The sequence below is a fragment of the Capsicum annuum genome, unplaced genomic scaffold (assembly GCF_002878395.1).
Source record: "Capsicum annuum cultivar UCD-10X-F1 unplaced genomic scaffold, UCD10Xv1.1 ctg1490, whole genome shotgun sequence".
Classification (NCBI taxonomy): Eukaryota; Viridiplantae; Streptophyta; class Magnoliopsida; order Solanales; family Solanaceae; genus Capsicum; species Capsicum annuum.
This window is the reverse complement of record NW_025820315.1, coordinates 1,303,614-1,323,607: the sequence shown is the minus strand read 5'-3', so window position 1 is coordinate 1,323,607 and position 19,994 is coordinate 1,303,614. Positions and strand designations below refer to the sequence as shown.

The window sequence follows — 19,994 nt, the reverse complement described above, 5'->3', positions numbered from 1 at the left end:
GATAGTTGAAGTACGAGAGATGAGTAATAACATAAACTGAAGGACCAAAACCTATAGGAGCAAGCTACAGCTAACAATAAATTAACCTTCAATTTATCCAAATGTGTAATTTTGGTCTCTGAACTATTGGAAGTTCAAAACTTACTTCTAAGTCGTTAATAAGAAGAAAATTAAAGGCTCATTTACGAGATGATAAAATATGGCACAAATTTAACCGAAAATTAGTTCCCGTAGGATTCATCCGTTGGTTCAAAGGGAGCTACTCGTGTTCAAGCAAGTTCCAATAGTATCTTCATCACTTCTACAGTCTACAGATGTACGGGGTCTAGTAGCCTCTTGTTACCTTACACGGTTGTTAAATATCCTGCCAATGCAATGAATTCCGTGAAGTAAAATCAGTGAACATAAAAGAAAGTCGGCACAATTTCAAAGCGGAGAGTGTAGCTGTTGTGCCATCTTATTGAGGAAGAGTGTGGATATCAGATATGGTGGACTCAGTTGGATATATAGGTCTGCAGGAGGTACGGGTAAGGTCATCTTTCCTAAATTTCCTTTGTGGAATTATACTAGATATGCTATTATTGTTGTTTATAATAAATTAAACAGTAAGATTATTTAAGTTTGTCACTTATAAGTTTTAAGTGAATACATTATTCAGCCATAGTTAAAGTGGCAAATGTGTGCGCATCGAATATGAAGTATGTTTTCATTAGAACCGTCAGAAAACTCACTGATGAAGGAAATGAAACATTGGGGTGCCAAGGCGTTAGTTCAACTTAAGCTTACGTTAGGGGTTCGAATTCTGCAGCTATCGAAAGTTTGGTATTTCAGCTGGTGAAAGGGACACATGCGGATACATACTTTTCGAAGTTTCAAATTTAGGTTTGATTTGAGGCCGAGTCCGCCAAGTGGGTCCACATGCATTCCTTCAATATGGAAAAGCCGATTCAATATGTGAAGGATTTTGTTTCAACAGTGGTAAGTTAAACGCACGTTATGAATTCAAATTCTAGATGGGTTTTAGTGTTCGATATATAATATCGAAGAATAAAAAGCTAGCATATCCCATTTAAAGTTGTGACAAACTTTCTGGACAAGAATCTGGTCACAAAATCAGGTTTTGAGGAGACTCTCAGGCTTCGCCTAACCCCATTTCATGCATCTAAACTGCATGTATGTAGGGCATGAGGTGCAACGTATTGCCTTACACAAGTCTTTCTGCAACCTCACCAAACCACAGTTGATTTACAACAGCAAATAAGAATTGGGGGAGGCATCATGAATGCTTGCTCACTGTCCATTTTATGAAAACTGCAATCAACTTGATGCCACAAAAAAATGTTTCATTATTTTTGTCTCCACATTGCCTAAACAATGCACACACAAGAACATGCAGAAGTGTTTCCAGCTTATGGAAAATATTACATGGTATTCCATAGTCATTTAATAGGATAACCAAGTTTAGTGTCAAAAGACGTTATCAAAACCTTAAAAGTACCATAATAATATCATTCGGGTTGTTGACTACACAGCTGACATGGCATCCCAAGAACTGCGTCCACAAGCTTGACCTGATGATGTTGCTACTGCACGGATTTGCTTGCAATCCCAGCCACAATCATCGAAAAAGCCAGAACTAATTACTTCTTTCAATGCCAGACTGTTCTTAGCATGCTGTGTCTTGGGGCTGGAAAAGATTGTCTGGTTCAACGAGTCATCATTCTCATCCAGGGGGGCTAGATCGCCAATCTCTTTCTTAATCTTGCATCCTTCAACATCATGGAAGAATCCAATTAAAGAAACACAATACTATTTCAACTATAAAGACAATCAGGAGGAGTGGGTAAATAAACCATTCTCACCTGGCATTGTGGCCACTGATGGGAACTCATGTAATGAACTTCCATTGACAGGGGTGTATTCACCAAAAACTGATGCAGAGAAATGATGTAAAGGAGAGACTGGATCCCCATAACTTTCCCATCCTTTATTGACTGCATCACCAGATGTCTCCTTCCCTTGGTGTGAGTTATCGTTTGAAGCTTTCATAGTTTGGGATTCATAAAGCACAGCATCCAGTAGGCCACTGTTGCTAGGTGACAGACTACCTGATTCACTGTTTCCAGCTGGAGGGGATTGAATCAGAATATCATCCGACTCTAATGAAGGAAGAGGGGAAGGAGGTGAGCCCCAGTTTGCTGTCTGATTTTGGAGTGAAGGGAGCTCCAGCTTCATGGCCCATGTGGGCTCTGAAGAAGAGGAGTTGCCATTTAAACAGGCATGGCCGCCATGAACTACACTTGAGAATGATCGGTCATCATCATATGTTAAATGATGATTATATGAAGAAAACCCCAAGGGTTGAGCAAGCAAAGAACCGCCATTATGGTATTGTGAGGAGCTGAGGAGAAGATCACCATTTGAACCGGAGAACATCGATTCTGATCCTCGTATACGCTTTGAGGGATGCATTGTTGAAAGCAAATACGTACTACCATAGGGAGCTCTATGACCCTGGGCCAGAAAGCTACTTACAGCAGGAATTTCACCAAGTGGTGGCGGATACAACAGATGATCGAGCTGCAAATTTTTGAACTCCACAGCAGGAATTTCAAAATTGTTAATTCCCAAGACATTAGAATTTTGGGCATCTACAGAGGAGAATGCACCCAACTCCTCATTTTGTTTGTTCTGATTTGCTAGGAAAGAAATATCTGGAGGGTAAACTGGCAATCCTGCACGCTGTCGTCTCTTTATTCTGGTGTTCCAGTAATTCTTTATCTCATTATCTGTGCGGCCAGGCAACTGAAAGGGTAGAAAGGGCATAACAAAAGTTAATATGAATCATATACCACCAATCACACAATGAGAATTTGAAGATATCACACTCCTAATCACCCAAAGGCCAAAGCATAATCATGTGTATCAAGATAATGGAAGAATGTAACTAGGACTACTACAAGTGACAGCATATGTGTATCAAGATAATGGAAGAATGTAATTAGGACTACAACAAGTGACAGCATATCGTACAAAGATAATCATCTTGGGAGAAAGGGATTATGACAATGTGGCATTCCATTTGTAATTTCACTTCTCACCTTTTTACCAGGCAAACAATTTTGTCTACTTATCCTATCCTGGTCAAGGGACAATCACCGAATGTATAACAAATGTACATACAAATCTGTTCAGGTAGACAAGACTTGATGATGCAATAAGTCTCAGTGAGCCAGACACCTTTTACATCTTGGATTCTGGCAACTTCTAATGTGGTATATATGAATCGCCAAATCCATGTCATACCTTTTCTCGTCATGGCATAATTAGGTGGATTTTAGACGCAGCTTAATGTTGAACAAAGAGCAAGACAAATACAGCAAGATACTTGTGAAAGTTTAATATCTAATGACTAGTTCCATTTAAAGAGAGATAAAAAAAAAATTGCCAATAACAGCCTGATCAGCAAAGCTATGCTGGTACGTCCATACATGTTCACATTATCAATTCCTAGTGCAATGCCCATCAGAGTAGATGTAACATTTTTGATTTCTAAGGCTCAGAGGCCGTGTCTCGAAGTGGTAGTCCTCTTATATTTCCAAATATTCAAGTCTCATTTCCAAATGGTGGATTAATCTGAGTCCACTTCAATTCTAAAAATCAGTCCGATAGACATCAACAAGTGAAACAGGTCTATCAGTTAGGGACTTCATATCATATCCTGACCAGGATTAAAAGAAGAAAATGCAGCTGTAGTTACATAACAAATTAAGTGGACGGCCAACTGTTATCAATCCACCTGAGTAAGGTCTGCGTACACTCTATGCTTCCCAGACCCCACTTGTGGGATTACACTCTACACTCCCCAATAAAGGTCTGGGGAGTATATAGTGTAGGCAAACCTTACCCCTACCTCCATAGTGTACGCAAATCACCTGAAATTCTATAATTTCATATTATAGAATTTGGGATAGCATGATTACAAGCAAGGGGATACAGGAAAGAAAAGCTAAATCTGATTCAAAAAGATTGAAAAGATCGAAGTCCCCTAACACAGCTGGAAATTTTAAGGTTAGTTAGAAACTCGTAATTAGACGACGAACTGATCAAAATAATACTCCAGTTGTCCCAATTTATGTGGCACCCTTCCTTTTCAGTTTGTCCTGAAAAGAATGACGCATTTCTATAATTAGAAGCAACTTAACTTTAAAATTTTTCTTTTTATCCTTAGTGAAATAATTTATAGCCACACAAATATCTAAAACATTTATTTTAAACCACATTTCAAAAATCTTCCTTTCTTTCTTAAACCTTGTATCAAGTCAAACGTTGCCTCATAAATTGGGACGGAAGGAGTACTAATTACTTGTATTACTCCTTCCATCTCATTCTATCTGATGTTGTTTGACTGGCACTGAATTTAAGAAAAAAGAGACCTTTGAAACTTGAGGAGTTACATAAAGTAAGCCATAGACATTGCTATACTAATAAATCAACTCATTAGGGTAAAATAGAAAATTTAAAGTTAGATTATTTCCAAATATAGAAATTTGTCATTCTTTTTGGACAGACTAAAGAAGAAAGTATACCACATAAAATCAGTACTTATCAAGGATTACAAGACATTGTCCGTAAGGAGTGATGATATGGATTCTGTCCACGGGAATGGCAGAGACCTCGAATTTATTGGGGCTAGGATATCCAACTTAAATAGGAATTAGTATGAAATGAAAACATAAATGAAGGATGCCAGTTAAAGACATTTTATTTGAAGATTTTACAAAAAGATATAGAGAATGAACCTCAGCAGCCATTCGTGCCCATTTGTTTCCCATCTTAGCATGTAGTTCAAGTATCCGCCGCTCTTCCTCTGGAGTGAATGCACCTTTCTTTAAATCTGGTCTCAGGTGATTTGCCCACCGCAAACGGCAACTTTTACCACAACGAGCAAGTCCTGAATGCCTCTGGACAGCATTCCAGTTCCCTTCACCATTTGTCATGACATAATCCACTAAAATCGCATCTTCCACAGTAGTCCAGGGACCTTTTTTAAGTGGTACACTTTCTCCACCACTAGCTTCATCTGGCGAATCTATGTCAACTTTGGATGTCATCATATCATCGGTTTCACTTGTGATGCTCATATCCTAAAAAATGCTTAATAAATAAATTAATAAAACCATGTAACTTCCAATAGAAGGAGACATGAAATTGTTTGTTATAAAGTTGCGGGAAAAATAAAGACGATATGTTCTAAATGAGTGACCTCGTTCACAACGAGTCAATCGAGCTTATTACCAGAAATTGTTGAACAATAAAGGAACAGCCAAAAAAGAAATTTGGGATAAGTAAAAGGAATTTTATTCAAATAACAGCACCACAAAAATGCTGAAACTACAGAATAAAATGGATAGATATAAACCACCAACTTCAGAAAGCAAGCTAATATAGATTCTCACAGAATAACATAAAAGTTAAACGATAAATGATTAAAAGGGATAACTATTCTGAATTTTCGACACATAATTCAGGGCATCACACATCTAAAAACTCACCAGACCACCTTATCTCATCTAACTACCAAATAACACAACACAAACAGTTATTGGGGGTAAAATGAATGAGACGGAGGGAGTAAAAGGGTTTATATATAATACAACGTCCACAAAGAAATTCATTGAGCTCAATCCAAAGGTATGTATAACGATTTTTTGATTTGAACAAAGAAAATAAACACATACGTCATAGCTGTCGAATAAAATAAAGAAGCCGCTAACTTTCAAAAATGAATAAATAAAAGTAGTACCCATAAAAAAAAAACAAATAAATAAAAAAAGCAGACAATAGTATTGACTAATCATTTAGCTTCAGCATACCACAAACTCAATGATTTAGCTGCTAAGGAAATCAATTTCATTTGGAAACCTCTTCCACCAATAGGCTCTTGTTGATTTCACTATGACAATTCTGAGTAAAAGAACAGCCCTGCTAATTGCATTGCACAGCATAACCTCAGTCTAAAAAAGTTACAAAGCCCTACACATTTTTTATTACATTAGTGGACAGTGAAAGGGAAAGTGTAAGCTAGTTTGAACCCTCCACTTCCACTGTGGAAGACAGGGAGGTCACCAGGTGACTAGCCCTCGACCCCGTCAAAATACATGCTGACACTCTGGGTTTGCACCAAACTTATAAATGCATGGTTCACAATGAATGTGAAAGAGATTCATAATTAATACGAACGGACCTCCTAATTTAAAATTTAGAAACTTCACTAACACCAATCAAAACTCAACACATACCCCACACGCCCCCGAAACCCAAAAGAAAAAGACACTATGAAAATTTCATTATCAAGAGACCTATTAAATCATGCTAGTTCAAACTGCTAACAAATAAAGAAAATAGCCCCAATAGAGGTATGCTGACCAATTTAACAGGCCTAACGAAACAAGAAACCCGAGGGTCATCAGCAACAATCTATCTACCTTCACAAGTTAAGGGGTAGGACTACCTAAACACCAACCTCCTTAGATCTCACTAGTCAGATTACACTGGTGCATTCTTCTTCTTGTTCTTGTTCTTGTTGCTGTTGCTGATATGATAAAGGAACTCCTAGTTTAAAATTTACAAACTTACTAACACCAATAAAAACCAATTTAAAATACATCCACCCCCCCCCCCCCCCCCCCCCCCCCCCAAAAAAAAAAAAAAGTTACTAAATGAAAATTTCAAAATGCAGAAACCAATTATATCTTGCTAGTACAAACTGCTTAGACAAATAAAGGCCAAATAAAACCAGAAAACATAACAAGCTCAAAATAAAAACTGATCACACAATTAGCATCTAATCATACCTGAATAAAGAAAGTAAGCTTAGTGAAGCAGCCCAACAGAGTCTTGGAGCTAGTGACACACTAATCAATCCCTTAACAAAACTCAACACAAAACAAAAATATAAATAAATAACAGAATTCAAAACAGAAAAAACAGAAAAGTAAGCTTAAAACCCAACTTAACAAGAGCCCCCTTTTGAAAAATGAAGTAAAAAAAAAAAAAAACTTAGATTATACAAAATCCAAGATTAGAATTTTTTTAAAGACCCGATAAAACAAAACTGAAAATAAGCTTAAAACACAAATTAACAAGAACCCTTTTTGAAAATTAAGTAAAAAAACCCAACATTTGAATTATACAAAATCCAAGATAAACAAAGCTGAAAAAAGAAACACAGTATAAATGAAAAACAGCTTAAAACTCAAATTAACAAGAACCCCTTTTAAAAATGAAGTCAAAATCCAAACTTTAATTAAATTATACAAAATCCAAGACTAGGACTTCATTAAAGACATTCTTAAACAAAATTAAAAGATAAACTGGAAATGAAAAAAATCCAAATTATTAAAATGGGAAAATGAACAAAAAGGAAATTCAAGATCCACTTATTAATGAAAGAGTTTGAGAAAAGAGAAACACTAGTAAGGTGCCAGCAGCTTAAGGAATTTCAAAAAAATGGAAAATGGAAAATGGAAAGAGAGATAAAATAGAGGAGAAAGATTAGGAATAGATAACACCCATATCATTGAATTAAGGAAAAAGAAATCATTTTTCTTTCTTTAAATTTGAAGCTTTTTGCACTGTCTTTATTTATACAGTATATTTTATTAAAATAATTGTCAACTTTATTTAGCCTGATTAAAAGATAAAGAGTTGCCTCATCAGTCCAGTGTACTAAAACAGTTTTTTTTTTTTTTTTAATGATTTGATATTCGACGTTCAAATTGAAATTTGATTAATCAATGTATAGAACTAGAACTTATGTAGGGGGAGTGTTACCTATTAAAGATTTATTTATATTTAAATTTGAATTCGATATCTCTTATTAAGGAAGAAACAATCACATTTTTATTGAACTATATTTTTCGATGGTCAGTGTATTAAAATTGTTATCTAACTTTACTTGTACGATTTAAAAAATTAATAGATGATTTATTTATTTTACTTTGATTATTATTATTATTATTATTATTATTATTATTATTATTTATTGATCAATATTTTGATAAGAATGATATATTAAAATTACTCTTTAATATTTTATTTAAATATGTCAAATCAAACATAAATGAGTTAAAATTATTAACACCTACATCATTAAATTAACAAAAAAGAAATCATATTTAATATAATAAAAGTAGTTATTCAATTTTATTTTTTCAGTTTAAAAAATTAAAAAAATTGATAATTTATTTTTATTTGTTCATTATATTAAAAATAATTGTACAACTTTATTTATTGCAGTCAAGAGATCACTCCATTTATCTTTTCTTATACAGTAAACTAATAAATTGTCCAACTTTATTTTTTCAATTTGAAAAATTAAGAGATAGTTTATGATTTTATATATTTTTTACTTTTATTATTAATTTATTTCTCATGATTTAAATGATTTATAATTAATAAGGTGATATATTAAAATTACTCTTTAATTTATTATTTAAGGAATATGTCAAGTTAATTTGAACCAGTAAAATTTATATTGAGCGAGTATATTTTTTTTCTTCTTCTTAGTTAGTATTTAAAATGTGTATCATATAGAGCTCATTAAAGGGAGGAAACCACTTCTAATCAAGTATTTATTTCATTAAAGAGAAAATAATTCCATCCTCTACGCCACATTTTTCTTATTCTTTCTTAAAAATAAAACAAGTTTAGCAAAGAAAATCTTAGATTATTTTGCAAATAAAAAAAAAAGTAAAATAGAAGAGTTTTTAACATATGTGGTTGTATAAAGAGAAAAGATATTTTTTGCCCCTGAACTTGTCCTGTCAACTTACTTTAGCACTTAAACTTAACTTATGTTTATTTATCCCCTTAACATTTTTAAAGTGAATTACTTTTACCCCTTAATATATAATATCACTCTCATAACGGAGAGTGCATCACACTCGCTGACACGTCACCGCCACATCACCTCCACGTTGGAGCCACGTAAATAAAATATTTTTTAATAATTATATATATATATATATATATATATATAATATATATATATATATAATATATATAAAAATAAATATTATATATATATATATACATATTTTTAAATATATAAAAAATAGTTTAAATTAAAACAACCCCCCCCCCCCACCACCACCATTTTCCATCTTCTTCGTAACTCCCAGTCCTACCCCTCCCCTGCCCCCCTCCCATCCACCCCTACACCTGCACACACACTTCGTTCTCCCCCATATTGCCCCACCTGCACACACACCCATCCACCTCTGTCTACCCCAACACAGCCACACTTGTCAGATTTTTCGGTGAATTTTCGTCGGAAAACTCAACTTACTTAAAAAATTCAATTAATTATCAATTTGTTCAAATAAATGAATCTAAGAAAGGTGAGGAAAAAATTATGTTGGGTGTTTCTCTAACAAATGGATTTAATAAATTTGAATGGGTGTTTAAGGAGGAAAAATGGGTGTTTAATGGAGGAAAATTTTCCTAGAATTTTCTTGTTAATATTTTCCTCTGAATAGTTTCCATTGAATAATTTTCATTCAAATTATCCTATTTTTGAAACTGAAACTATCCCATTTTTTGTTTCCCATTTCTTTAACAAATGGATCTAAGAACTTTCTTTTGTTTTATTTCTCTTGCTAATATTAACAATGGAGGAAAAATGAGTGTTTAATGGAGGAAAATGGGTGATTCCGATTCATGTTTCTTTAACAAATAGGTGTTTAATGGAGGAAAATTTTTAATTTAGTATCTTAGTGGTTATTTTTTTGTGGTGTTAATGGAGGAATATGAAAAAAATTAAAGGAGGGAAGTGATGAAAAATGTATTTGAGGTTGTTAATGGAGAAATTTGGGTATTGTTGTTGATAATGTTTTGAAGAAGAAGAAGAAGAAAAAAGAAAGTGTCTATTTTTTATTTTTAAAATTTTTTTAATTATATTTTAATATAATATTACAAAAATTAATTTTTTTAACAAATAAACGAGCCCTTTAAAAAAAATGCCACATCAGCATTAGGGGTAAAATAAATACACTTCAAAGATGTTAAGGGATAAATAAACGAAAGTTAAGTTTAAGTGCTAAATTGAGTTGAGAGGACAAGTTTAGAGGAAAAAATGTCTTTACTCTTATATAAATAGATAACTATTTACTCTATTGGTTTTCAGTCAAGTGGCTCACTCTGATTAGATAAAGTACTTTCAAAACTTAGAATTTATAATTTAAATGATTAAACATTTCACAATTTCTTTTAAGAAAGTAAACATATGTCATTAGGTAAAAGAAAAAAAAAAGTTTAATTAGTATTTTAGACTAGAATTTAATTTTAAATTTAAAAATAATACCCCATAAAATACAACAAATAAGTTTCCACTTAATATGTATGGGGTTAGTCATTAGTGATTAATAAAGTAACCAAAGAATCAGAAAGAAATTTGTGTGGTCCTTATAACACAACATAGAGAGCTTGATAAACAGAGAAGGAAATTTAGCATTACATTATTTTTTAAAAAAGTTTCCTCCTTTAACCAAATTATTGAATATCATTTTTACTCCCTTCTTTTTAATTTGTTTAGTTTAATTTTACTAGTCATAATTTTTTTTTTTAAATAACTTTTTTTTAAATATTATGATCTTAAATTAGATAAGCGTTTTATCATATTTTTTTTTTAAAAAAATTTATGAAATTGAATTTAAAGATACAGTTGTGTTTGATTATACTTTTACAAACGAGACAAGAGAAAATGTTTTTATTGCTTTATTTATGTCTCTCTCTAAAAAATTACACTTTATACAAGATTAAGAATAAGTTTATTTTATTTCAAGAATGTTAAATATTAAGAATAAAATGGAAACAAAATATTTATTTTGATTTAGTAAAATAAAAAGTATATTTTGACAAATATTTTTAATAATTTTGACAACTAATATAAAATAGAAGGAGTGTTTTCTAAGTTATCATTAATTAAATAGTATAGTTTCTTGATTATGTAAAAATCTATTTATTTAAATAAGATAAACTTAGAGTTAGGGGATTGGTTAATTTTAAAAAGGTTTTAAAAATAATTTAATAGCCCCCTCCTCCCCCCACCCACCACAGACCCCCTGCACAAGAAGAAACATAGTCAGCATAATTTTAGGTCAGTGACATTAGTAAGTACTATCCTTAGTGCTAGATTGTACTGCCTAATATTCTCCAAATATCTTGAATGCAAACAAGATTGTACATTCCCTTTGTGCTAGATTGTACACTCCCTTTTTTTGTTACTCTTTCCAATATAAAGATATTTAAGTTAAAATATAGTAGGGAAAAAAAAACATGTTTCAACTAATTTTAAAATATATATTTTCATAATCTTTTCTTAATTCTTACTACATTTTGAAAGCATACGTTAAAAAATTTCCTAATAATTTCAATGTGAGTTAAGAAATTCATATCTTCACTTATATATGCATCTCATAAAAAAAAAAGGCTTTTAAAGAAGGATTCAACTTTCAAGATCTATAAATAAAATAACACAATAAAAATGATAAAACGAAGAATAATAAATGAGAGACACTGAAGGAAGAGTTATTTTGTGCATTCATCTAATTTTCATGAGCGGTTTTACTTGTATTTTCAGAAATATTTCAATACAAAAAATATGTAATATGGTTACTGAATAGTTATGATTTGAAACTTTAACAAGTATATATAAAGAGAATAATTATTTTTCTAAAAATAGATTGTTATTCTCCTTTTCTAATAATGTCATGGAGAGTAAGGAAGAAATTACTGAGCCATTCAAATAATGGAACTTCAGTTTAATTATATTAAGGATAGAATAATTAATCAACTTACTCTTTTTATTCCAAAAATCACATGATAAGAAGAAAGCTTATGTTGAATACTCCTATATATATCCTTCTGTATATAAGGAAAGTTGTTTGGTGTATGTGAAATTCAAAATTTTTATTTCACACACACCTAATATTATCCAAATTAGAGCGAACAAACATATAAAGTTCAAGAATAATGGCTTTTGTATTACTTTAGTTGAAAACCATGTGAAGGATATGTCTAATAATTTGTTTGTCCTAATTTATGTGATATTATTTGACTTGATAAAGTATTTCAGAAAAAAAGAAATTTTCTTGAAACTCATGATCTAAAAAATTAGTCACAAATATTTGTGTCACTATAAATCATTTCATTACGTATAAAATGAACGTTTTAAAATTAAATTATTACTAAATGTAGAAATATGTCATTCTTTCTGTAACAGCCTAAAAAGAAAAATAAGTCATATAAATTAGACAAAAAGAGTAATATTTTATAGTATGAATTTTTTTTTTTTTTTTTTTTTATTTATTTATTTATTTATTTATTTATATATCTTTGTGTTATTGTGTATATTCTCTTATACTATAAGAGACAGTTGAAGCAGCTGCCACGAGCTTCCCGTCGTCCTCCTTGCCGACATTCAGTTGTTGCTCCGTAATTTTATTATATCATCCCTAATTAATTATTATATATTATTTATGTATTAAAAAATTAATAATATTTAATTAAAAAAGTAAAATAGATATTTATGACATGTTTGTTTTAGCTGCTTCAATCATAATTTTACTACGTCACCCTTAATTAATTATTATAAGTCGTTTAACTATTAAAAATTAATAATATTTAATAAAAATATAAAATAAATATAAAATAATAAATTAACTCTTGATGTTTTAAATTAGCTTGACTTCTTATATGATACTTACTTAAACTTTTTTCACAAGTATTTTTTATAGCAATTTTGTTATATCACTTCTAATAAATTATATTATGAGTCACTTAAGACATGTCTACTTCGTTACTTTAATCGTGATATTTGATTGACTCTCGAAATTATATCAGTGTTACTCAAATTGAAATAGAAGAAAAATATTATAAATCATAATAATTAAAAACGTAAATTATCTTCTCTTTCTCTTATATTATAAGAGGCAGCTATGGAGCTTCCGGTCGTCCTCCTTGCCGACCAATTCACCTGCTTGCTTCGTTATTTTATTATATTATTCCTAATTATTATTATAGTTATTTAAATATTAAAAAAAAATAATATTTAATTAAAAATAAAATTAATATTTATAACATGTCTGCTTCAGCTGCTTCAACCGTAATTTTACTATGTCACCATTAATTAATTATTATAAGTTGCTTAACTATTAAAAAATTAATAATATTTAATTAAACTAAAGCAGCTGCTACGAGCTTCACGTCGTCCTCCTTGCCGACATTCAGCTGCTGCTCCGTAATTTTACTATATCATCCCTAATTAATTATTATATATATTTAAAAAAATAATATTTAATTAAAAAAGTAAAATATATATTTACGACATGTTTGTTTCAGCTGCTTCAATCATAATTTTACTATGTCACCATTAATTAATTATTATAAGTCGTTTAGCTATTAAAAATTAATAATATTTAATAAAAACATAAAACAAACATAAAATGATAAATTAACTCTTGATGTTTTAAATTAACTTGACTTCTTATATGATACCTACTTAAGTTTTTTTCACAAGTATTTTTACTATCTTCTATGACATATCTGTTTCAGTTGCTTCAACCATATTTTTACTATGTCACCCCTAATCAATTAATATAAATCGTTTAACTATTGAAAAATAACAATATTTTAAAAAATATAAAATAAACATAAGATATAAATTAACTTTTGATGTTTTAAATTAACTTGATGTCTTATATGATGTCAACTTAAATGTTTTCATCAAGTATTGTTACTTAAATTGAAATAAAAGAAAAAATATTATAAATCACAATAATTAAAAACTTAAATTATTTTTAAAATATAAATGACTATCAATGTCACAAAAGTTTCAACAAGAAAAAAGTACTATAAATTATAATAGCTAACAGCTTAAAATAGTAAATTGCATTGCCAAAAAAGTATTATAAATTACAATAGGAACAACTTAAATTATCTAAAAACATATTAAAAAATAATTAATTATTTCAATTTTTTTTGTATCACATAAATTGAGATAAAAATACGTAAAAAAAAATACTATAAATCATAATAATTAACAACATAAAAAATTTAAAAGATATAAAATATTTATCAAACTCTTAAAGTTATATTAGTACCACTTAAATTGGAATAGAACAAAAAGTATTATAAATCACAATAATTAAAAATCTAATTTAAAAAAAAATATATAATTAACTACCAATACCACAAAAAATTGAATAAGGAGAGTAACATATATTCATTAAAAATTACATAAAAATTATTACAAATTATAATAGTTAAAAGCTTGAAATATCTAAAAAAAATAATAATTTATTATATATTTTAAAAATAAACGTAAAAAAATACTATAAATCACTTAAATTGGAATAGAAGAAAAAGTATTATAAATTTTAATAATTAAAACTTAAATTATTTTAAAAAAATAATTGACTATCAATGCCACAAAAGTTTGGATAAGGAGAGTAACATATATTATTTAAAAATTACATAAAAATTATTTTAAATTACAAACGTTGACAACTTAAAATATCTATATCTATATCTATCTATCTATCTATCTATCTATCTATCTATCTATCTATCTATCTATATATATATATATATATATATATATATATATTAAAAATATGATTGATTATCTAAATTATATTTGTGCCATATAAATTGAGATAAAAAAATAATTTATATTGCACGGGCCTCGGTATCTAGTATACATTATGTGTTGGAGATAATTTATGCAATCCTACACTCACTATTAAATTTCTGTATGTATAATACTCACAATAAATATATTTAACATGCTAATAGTTTGTTTGATCGAGCTTTTTCAAGACTAAAATAAATTTTGTAAGAATTGATGTGTTTGGCAAATAGGAAAAGATCACTTTTGTAGGGCAGTAGAAGCATTTGCAATTTTTTTTTTTTTCACAGATGCAGAAGCAAAAGTAAAAAATTATTTTTTTAAGATAAATGTTTCTATCCAATTTAGGACCATGACCCTGGCTTAGGAGCTAATACTCCAAGTAAGCCTCATTGATGATCTATAGAAAATCAGACAAAGTTTTCTTTATTTTTGGGCCTATCCAAGAATTCTTGTCTAATAATTTAACAACACAACTAATCAACATCATCAAACAGTGCACAGTGTCATCAACAATCCATCGCAACGGAAAATAATATTAAATCCATCTCCATAAATAAGAAGAAATCGAATACTTCATAAGTCTATAATAAGAAAAGTATACTCATAACTCTATAAGGAAATGACCATAACTCTATAAGGAAATGACTAAGGAGAGACTCTAAGAATTCAAATAATAGACCATAATAAATAAATGAACTTGTTGCCCATGCGAACAAGTATGAGGCTCACCGGAACTGTACCAACTCATACATTCTAGTTAATGAAATCCTCACTGTCACCTGCGTTCTTTTTTTTTTTTTTTTTAAAAGTAAGGAGTGAGATTCTAGCTCAGTGAGTAATAACACTTAACAACAACTATTTAAATGGGGACAAGTCAGAAAACATGCTAGAATAATAATCAGAAATATCATGAAAAACATGCTAGAATAATAATCAGAAATATCATAAAGTAAGTGCCAATTTTAGAAACAGTAACAATAAGCAGCTTTATTTGTTCCGTGTAAGAAAAATAAAAAAATGTTCAGTAATAAAATCAATAAACATGGTATCATATCAAAGATCATACATTTGAGAGGCTTTTAAGAATGAATTATGTAATCAGTGTGACATTCTACTTCAAGAAATAGTCAGTAATAGTGGACCCCTTGTAAAGGAATCAAATATCTTATCAATAGGTCCCTACTCGAGGGAAATCAGTAACCGTATGGTAGTTCTATCTTCCCACTAGTGAGGGTTATAACTGTAATCTGTAAATACAAGATGCATTAGGTCTAACAAATCTGTCACTAAGTACAGGATTCAAATCAAGGTCTACTCTCATCTAAGTACAGGATTCAAATCAAGGTCTACTCTCATTTTATATTTTCTTTGTAAACAAATGATACTCGTTTGAAAGCATTTTTCAAAATAGTATTTGACATTTAAGTTTATATCAAATCATATTAAGTAAATGCCTTAAAAACATTATCTGGAACTATGAAAAATTCTTCTCTGCAATGACATCTTCCTAACAATCTCCAAATCTCATCCCACCCAAACCTCCAGATTTGTCGATACATCCAAATAACCCAAAATCCTTTAAATCAAAACTACTTGCCTCGGAGCATATTACAGAACTTCATATGGAATACTGCTCGGAACCTCAATCTAACACCTCTACTCAAGAAACTAGTGGTGAGGTAGAAGATCTGGCTAATGGCATTAAAACCATCTCTCTATCAAAATAAGAGAAAGAGAGTCTCTACTCTCCTTGGAAACACTCCATTATCCTCAAATTGGTGGAAAGTAAAGTTTCACATCAATATTTGAGGGATAAGCTTATCCACTTATGACATCTTGCTGAACCATTTCTTCTAATTGACTTGGGGTGGGATTTTTTATAGCAAAATTCACAAATTCAGATAGTCTGTCCCATGTCCTTCAAAATGGCCCATGGTTCATTAATGGACACTACCTTTCAATCAAGAAATGGGAGCCTAACTTCGTTTTGGAGAATGAAAAAATTATATATTCTGCGATATGGGTTCGCCTTCCTCAATTACCCATGGAGTTTTATGATGGATTAATCCTCCAAAAGATAGGAAATGCCATTGGTAAGCTATTAAAAATAGATGCATGTACAAGTTCAACCCTTTGTGGTCGCTATGCCTGGCTGTGTGTTCAAATACCAATCGATAAACCCATTTTGCATTTCATTCAAGTTGGATCGCATAAACAACCTATATTATACAAAGGATGGGGCTTTCTCTGCACTATGTGTGGTCTATTTGGCCATGTTAAAGACAAGTGCATTCACTTTTGGACCCCTCTTCACTGCGATCCTTCATCTTCAGCTCAATCTACACCCACAACAGATACTTCGAGCCCTGTAGATGAATGGCAAACCGTCGGGTTTCCTCCAAAACGAAAGCCGACTTCTCTAAAGACCCCCTCTGTTATGCTTAATTCTGAAGATCCCCCTCCGTCACCAATGCAAGAGACAATAAAAAGTAGTCCGGTAAAGGTAAAAACTGGTAAGCAAAAGATAACTTCTATGTTTGCAGGTACATCTGCAAACCCTTTTACCTTTAAATCTACTGCTCCTTCTTCTACTTCTTCTGCTAAAAATTCCAACTCTAAATCTTACAAGGATGAAAAGTTAAATGAAGTTTCTCAGATAAAACGTATTCGATCCCCTACAAGAGATACTACTAATACTAGTGCAAATACTAAAAGTCAAGGCATGTTTGTTTGCTCCAATAAATACGTTGCATTTACTACTGAGGTCCCCACGTCTGTTCATTCCCCAACTTCAGACAAAAATTTAAATAAATTAAGCCCCTCAACTGCGAATACTCGGGCCCTTAAAAAAATAAATATTGTCTCTTTCTCCGCCTCGTTAAAAAAACGATGGCAAATTGCTCTGACTTTGCTCAGAACTTTCACTACGTGGCATCACCCCATGAAAACCCTTCAACTTCTACTGCTGTAAACCTCAAAAAATTAATTACCCCTACTTCTCCTAGGGCTGATTTGGACCTGTGCTTGACAGAAAAAATTAGCTTCAATCTCCTTTATCTCCTGTGCCAGGCCACCTGTCTAACAGACATTACATGCAGGAACACTTACAAGTAATCTCTACTACCTCTTCAACTTCCACTTGTATTATTGATCTTACTTCCCCTTCCCAACCTTCTTCACAATCATTACCTCAGTTTTTTCACTCAACCTTCACTTTAAATCCTTTTGTTTCCTCTCCTCAACATGAACAATGGGATCTTACTTCCTCGTTATCAGAAAGTACACCTATCCCCTGTTTCTCCTCCTGCGCCTACTCTCAACATGGCTAATACTCCATCAATCCCACTACATGCTCTTCGTCACCCCCTGTTATTTGTGACCCATCCAGTTCACCCCCTCCATCAACCTCAAACGTGGATAAAGAAGGCCCTGCAAGGGCAAACAACACTATTTTCCATGGACATCAATGGAGTAGAGTCATTAGTCATCTTACAAAACCATAATTTCTTAGCTCAAATGATCTCAGAGAGAATAAAGAAAGCGGTCAAATACTTTGTGAGCCATATGTGGCTCACGAATGTTATGGACCTGCTTCAAACTTCACTCTCCCCACAACTTATCCACACCATGCAAATGCTGTGGAATCTACCCCACCTCCTAAATCAATTTCCAAATATGAACGAAGTAGCTCAGACCCCGTTCTTCACCCCCCAGGCAGTGATCAATGTCGAACCCTGATCTTTTCATAGATTCTTATTCCAACTCACTAGGGTCAGCTGGTAATTCCTACATCACCACCTCTAGTGCATGCTCAACCGACGGCGGACCCGCTAGCTCTGAGATGATCCTCCTTCACAGAGATTTCAAATTTCAAGAATGCGAGCCTCATGATCTTTTCAGAAAACGAAGACAAGAAATATATTCATATTTATGCAGTCTCCCTAATTAAGAGCTCCTTCGACTTGAGACCAGCAATCAACAGTGCATTCAGAAAATATATAGTAGTAATGATGCCACCTCTGCGGCCTAGTCAATTCACTGTTGGGGACAGTGTTAATCCTCCAAACCACTTTTCCCCGATGAGTCAAGCTACCTGCTTTATAGTTTGGAATATAAGAGGGTTAGTAATGACCACTTCAGATGCAACTTTAGAGATTTCATCAATACCCATAATCCTTGTCTTGCGGCTTTTCTAGAAACTAAGCTTACTGAGAATCTGGGTCTTATGTTCAAGTTCGGCTTTGATAATTTCTGGGAATTTTCTGCCCAAGGTCACTGGGGGGGATAGTGCTTCTTTGGCATACAAGTTTTGTGAGCCTTACTCGTAGGAACTAGTCAGCTCAGGAGCTTCATACAATGATTCAGGTTCACCCCAGTAACTCTTACTATTTATTTTCTGCAGTTTATGCTAGTAATGACTTTGTAACCCGTTTGAACCTCTAGAAAAATCTTGAAAACCTTGCCAGTTGTATAAACTATCCCTAGCTAGTGGTGAAGGATTTTAACGAGGTGCTTATGCAAAACGACAAATGGGGGAAGGGCATCGTATAAATAATAATAGAAGCCATGAATTTTGATCCTGTGTTAACAATTGTAACTTAATGGATTTAGGGTTCAAAGGTGGGAAGTATACTTGGTCAAATTATAGAAGGCATAATAAGGGTCTCATTCTTGAACGACTAGATCGTGCCTTTGTGAATGATCAGTGGTTAGAAGCTTGGCCTAATGCTCATGTTACCTATCTCCCTAAAACTCATTCGGATCACAATCCCCTTCTTATCTCCCTCTCAAATCACTTTGTATATGGTGGTAGTAAACCCTTTAGGCTTAAAAAATATTGGATGGATCATCTTGATTTTACCAATATTATTAGGGCTAGTTGGGAGGCTAAGAATATTTTAGACCTTATCCCCGCTTTTCAACAGGCTGTTTTAGTTTGGAGTAGACAAACTTTCGGTAATATTCTAAGAAACAAACGTCTGTTGTTAGCTAGATTGGATGACATTCAATTTTCCCCGGCTTACCCCACTAATAACTTCTTCCAAACTTTGGAGCTTGACCTTAAGAGGGATTATAATAATGTCATCAAAATGGAAGAGGATTACTGTCGCCTGCTTTCGCGGATTAATTGGCTCAAACATGGTGATGCAAATACCAAATTTTCCATATATCTGCCCTCAATAGGAGACTTAAGAATAAAATTTCCTACTTTAAGGATGATGAGGATAATTGGATAACGGACCCTGTCAAAATAACTACCCATGTTTATGATTACTTTGTTAATTGCTTTACTACCTCC

General features: G+C 31.8%; 1 protein-coding gene across 2 annotated transcripts; it reads right to left on the bottom strand.

Annotated features, from left to right (window-relative positions):
- Positions 1–1,326: 1,326 nt before the first annotated feature.
- Positions 1,327–7,757, bottom strand: LOC124890272 (transcription factor GAMYB-like). 2 transcript variants are annotated; one of them, XM_047402114.1, is made up of 4 exons: positions 6,858–7,757; positions 4,803–5,147; positions 1,863–2,805; positions 1,327–1,769 (listed from the first exon to the last, which is right to left on the bottom strand). In XM_047402114.1, exons 2-4 carry the CDS (start codon positions 5,142–5,144, stop codon positions 1,525–1,527), a joined length of 1,530 nt encoding a protein of 509 aa, XP_047258070.1. In that variant the 5' UTR covers positions 5,145–5,147; positions 6,858–7,757; the 3' UTR covers positions 1,327–1,524. The 2 variants fall into 2 exon arrangements, with proteins under 2 accessions (XP_047258070.1, XP_047258072.1); XM_047402116.1 differs by having other exon boundaries at positions 4,803–5,157; positions 6,858–7,574.
- Positions 7,758–19,994: the final 12,237 nt, after the last annotated feature.

Excerpts from the sequence above, each read along its gene's own strand:
- LOC124890272 (XM_047402114.1), bottom strand. The coding sequence starts at position 5,144 with ATGAGCATCACAAGTGAAACCGATGATATGATGACATCCAAAGTTGAC. Across the intron at positions 2,806-4,802 it reads GGGCACGAATGGCTGCTGAG|TTGCCTGGCCGCACAGATAA; the intron begins GTTCATTCTCTA and ends CTACCCTTTCAG. Across the intron at positions 1,770-1,862 it reads ATCAGTGGCCACAATGCCAG|GATGCAAGATTAAGAAAGAG; the intron begins GTGAGAATGGTT and ends ATGATGTTGAAG.